Source organism: Formica exsecta, unplaced genomic scaffold (genome assembly GCF_003651465.1).
Source record: "Formica exsecta isolate Colony F162 unplaced genomic scaffold, ASM365146v1 scaffold181, whole genome shotgun sequence".
NCBI lineage: Eukaryota > Metazoa > Arthropoda > Insecta > Hymenoptera > Formicidae > Formica > Formica exsecta.
In genome coordinates, this window is record NW_021849121.1 from 517,644 (window position 1) to 522,290 (window position 4,647).

At 30.8% G+C, this 4,647-nt stretch overlaps 1 protein-coding gene across 1 annotated transcript; it reads right to left on the reverse strand.

Annotated features, from left to right (window-relative positions):
* Nucleotides 1-3,513: 3,513 nt before the first annotated feature.
* LOC115233661 (mitochondrial fission process protein 1) lies at nucleotides 3,514-4,641 on the reverse strand. The gene is made up of 3 exons (XM_029804215.1): nucleotides 4,506-4,641; nucleotides 4,156-4,283; nucleotides 3,514-4,078 (listed from the first exon to the last, which is right to left on the reverse strand). The coding sequence occupies exons 1-3, from the start codon at nucleotides 4,561-4,563 to the stop codon at nucleotides 3,764-3,766; spliced, it is 501 nt and encodes a 166-aa protein (XP_029660075.1). The 5' UTR covers nucleotides 4,564-4,641; the 3' UTR covers nucleotides 3,514-3,763.
* Nucleotides 4,642-4,647: the final 6 nt, after the last annotated feature.

Below are 4,647 nucleotides of genomic sequence, written 5' to 3' on the forward strand. Positions count from 1 at the left end.
CCTATCTTTTTCTCTCGCTATACGCGCCGGTACAAACGTATACGAACGTTTTGACTCGTGAAATACAGCGAGATATCGCAGAGTACGCGCTCCTTTCTATCGATTAAAGGACTCCACATGCCATTAACCGAGTGGCCGAATGCTGTTGCTGCGACAGCCTCCTTTCATGAATAGGAACGAATCACTGTGAATAGAAATGTTTATTTTGCCTAGAATTGTTTCAATTCATTAATCAATTATTCAGTGAAACTTTAAATTCTACACTTTGTTAAGTAGATTAAAGCCTATACATTTGTTTTATTTCCTCTTCCCAAATAAAGATTTAATTTTTGTATTGTTCACAAAGTATAATCGTAAAATTTTCAATTGTAAAATTTTTGCAAAAATTTTTATTCATTACTACATATATTTATTTGCTATTCTATTAATTTCGAAGATAAAAAATATTTTATCATTGAAAAAAAAAAAATTAGCAGGATTTAAAAGTCAGATCAATGTGTGTATGGTTAAGATAAGCATCACGAGATATATTCGTAATATAAAGTGGTATATCCGGAAGATATTTCATGCGAGATAGAGCCACGCGAATCGGAGATAGGTCGGTGGATATCGTCTTCGCTTCCCTTGCACGTTTCGTCTCCTCTTAATGAGGACCAGCACGATTTAATGGGCTCTCTTTCGTACGATCGTAGTTCGTCATAATTAGTCGTAAAGAAGTGACTTCTATAAATTATATTGTTGCGCTCGGTTAAGCTTATTACGAGGGTCGACAGACTATCGAGAAGTTAATTGAGATTATTATGGGCTGCCATAAAAAAAAAATCGCCCGCTGGTTAAACGTGTCAATTCACAACAACAAAACACAAGTATCATCGTGTTTTATCATGTTGTTATTTACATTCGAACGGAAATCATGATATCAATCAGGGTCAAGAATATGTATATGTACATGTATAATGAATGTGTGACGCTTTAACACAGACAAGATTTGACACATTTGGAGACTTAATTCAGGAATCTTAATGTCGCAGTCAATTCAATATCACAGTAATAGTGGGTGATAAAAATGATTAAAAATCCTATCATAATTAAAAACTCATTGTCTAAAACTTCATCGAATTATTTTTCAAAAATTGCGAGATTTAATAGAGCAGATTCAGTAATATTGCAGTGACGTTTAAAAAAACAATGTAAAAGTATTACGTGATATAACATTACTGCAACAATACACGTTGTAATAAAACGTTTCTATGCAATTATTTTAAATATATTCCTATGCAATTCGTCTATTATGTCAATGAATAAATGATGAAATTAATACAATTTAATTTAATACAAGCGAGCAATCAATAATACGCTCTCGAAAGAAAGAAAGGACGATGGAAGAGAATACAACGGGTGCATTTTCGAGCGTCCAGAAAACGTGACCGTGGTCGCTTCTAATTGTAAGACGGGGCCATAACAGACTATTTATTGCGAGGATTATCGCGAGCTTCCGTCTATTCGGCGATATTTACGATCGCCGTGTTCGCGAGAACGGACGAACGACTTCATTGCAATTGCACGCCCGGAGGGTATTATAGTTTAGTCGCGCGCGCGGGTATTTATAGTAAGGGCTGCGTTATTAGCGCGGTTAAAACTTTACGGTTAGAGCTAGGCTGCCTCATTTACGGCCGAGCGGAGCCCGTAATCGCGTAGTTATTATACGATTACAGGCCCGATATATATTATCGCCGATAACCACATTGAAATTTCTTTAAACGCGCGCGCCCCGCGTAATTTCGCGAGCGCGAGAGGGGAAAAAATGCGAAAGAGCAGCAGAAAGGATTTATTATTATTATTAATTATCGAACATGCGATATGTGTCGTTGAGGGGTGAACAAGTACCTCGATCGCACGTGCGATCTCATTCTGCATTGTTCATGTCACAGAACGCGCGAGAAATATTTTCTCTTCCTCCTGTTCTCTTTTCTCAGATCTTTCAAGATATAAATTCAATATAAATATATTATTTTTCTACTATAATATATTATTTTATATTATTTTATTTTATATTATTTTATTTTCTATAATATATATTATTTTATATATTTTTCCATAAATACATTATCATAATCAAAATAAAGATAAATTTTATTCCTCTAAAAATAATTCCATACCTTTTTTTCTGAAATAATTAATCAATATCATTCAAGTTTCCATTAAAAAAGAATTAGATAATTTGTTTATATAATTAAAATTTGCTCTTAAAATTATCAATATTGCTATATACAGGGTGTCCCAAAGCACCCTTGACAACGCTCGTGAGCAGACACCCTGTATAGTAATGTAATTTACCTTTGTTAGAATAAACAGAGATTTTAAAAAATTCCATAAAATGTATTATAATACATTTGAATAAAGTCTGTTATCTATAGAAGAGACTTAAAAAAAATGAAAACTAAAAAGAATATTGCGGATATAAGAAAACACAATGAAATCTAAGGATTTCTAGATACAATCATTGATTCAATTTCAATTAGAATTTCAATTTTGAAGAATGAATATACATGCCAGCTGTGTGCTTTTAAATCGTTTATTTATTACGGAAAATTCATGACGTTATCTTTGATCGAAAGTTGCAATCTAAGGGAACACTTAGTCGGTCTCATTGATGTCTTAATGCGAAACTTGCTCGAATCGCTATTAAAAATGTATATCGATTAAAATCTCATTTATCATGAGCGGATTTCAGATTTAGTCGCGATAGCAAGGAAAATGTGTAGTAAGTACAGAAAGATAGGATCTCGTAATCGACTACTTACGTATAATTATAATGCCGCCACAACACATGATATTATTTTTTACATAATACATTTTCATGAAACGAATGTACCCACATCGCGCTGTTATTAACTGTTGAAAGCCGTATAGAACCTTTCGCCGTATCTGACATGCGAAACTATTTCTATTTCCCGGAACTATCTAAATTCCTTCAATATCGCAATTTTTTATCGAAAGGCACACAATTTTAATCTTTATATTTAATTTAGTAAAAGATATAGAAAAAAAAATTGTTATAATATGCATTTGCAGAAGATATTAATTTGAAAAAAGAAATACATATAATTTAATATGATTTGATATTATATATATTAATCTTAATGCATATATAGCTGCATAATATGTACATTGTAACAAAAATATTTAACATTTTTGCAATTAATAATAAAATATTCTAATATTGCATTGTTGTACTATCTTAGAATATATCTGGCAGTAATATTTTACACTGTATCTATATTAAGAGGTCACGAAAATTCAAGCTAGCCTTATGTTTCTCTGAAAAATGATTTTATAGATTTCCAGCTTAATAAAGCTTCATAGAATAAAATTCTTTCGTTAATAAAATTCTGTTAATAAAATTTTTTTAAATTTAATTTCTTACGTTTTTTTTTTTTTTTTGTTTGGTAAAGCTTATTTCATATTATATATAATTTTTTTTATTTCGTATATCATTATAAAAAATTTCAATCAATTTTAATAGAATTTTCAGATAAATTTGTTATCGTTATCATATATATATATCATCCTTCGATAATAAAAATTATGAAAAATATAATTATATTTATCCATCATTATTAATAATCCATCATTATTAAAGGCCTTTTAACTATCTTGTGTTAAAAATGAAACATTCTTCAATATATTCATCAAAACATTGTTTTAAGCATGACCTCTTTCAAGTTAATAATATACTATACCTTTAACTGACTACATTTCGTTATTCATGTTTTATTCCACATAAAGGCGCTTTTGGATGGTATCCTGTCCACTTCCTGTATGTAACATCCATTGCTCCTTCCACGGCATGGTCTATTGGATGTATTATGAAAGGTATGGATATCAAACCGATAAGTGTTGAAATCCAAGGCTTTTTAAAAGCCACTCTTGTACTTTTTTTTTGTGCAAACTGAACCGTTGCGCAAATTCTATTTATGGTAAGACCAGGAACTATTATAGATGCAAATGTCTGCCATATCAAAGTGTCCGATGTGGAAAGTAGAACATTCTTAGTTTTTTGTGAAGTAGCATCTGTCTGTAATATAATAAATTATTAATTATTTAAATAATTATTTCGTTTTAATTAAATTTCTGAAACCTATAATCATATACTTGGTAGACTTTTGCACCCTTGTGCACCGTATCCGCAAGAACATATCCACTTGACAGTGCATAACTAAACCACACAATAGATTTTGGTACTAGACTCCTAAATGCCTCTCCAACTTCATTTGCATAACCTAAAGAGAAAAAAATTACTTTGTTAATCTACGTAACAGAACGTTTTTAAAATGCTCATATATTATCTAATTATTTCACTATAGTTATTGCTGTGCCATTACACATTTTCTGAAAAATCAAATATATTTACAATGATATGTTTCATAGAGTTATAAAATAAAGTAAGAAAAACATGACAGAAAATTTTAATAACATCGCTTAATAATTTACTTCTTATTAACCTAAATATCTCACATATGTGTCCCGATACAAGTCCACCTCTTCACGATTATTCATCATCCCGGAATTTCTAATTTTCCAACTATCTAAGATTCCAACTATTTGACATAACCTACAGCGGTTTGTCTCGATAATACCACGACG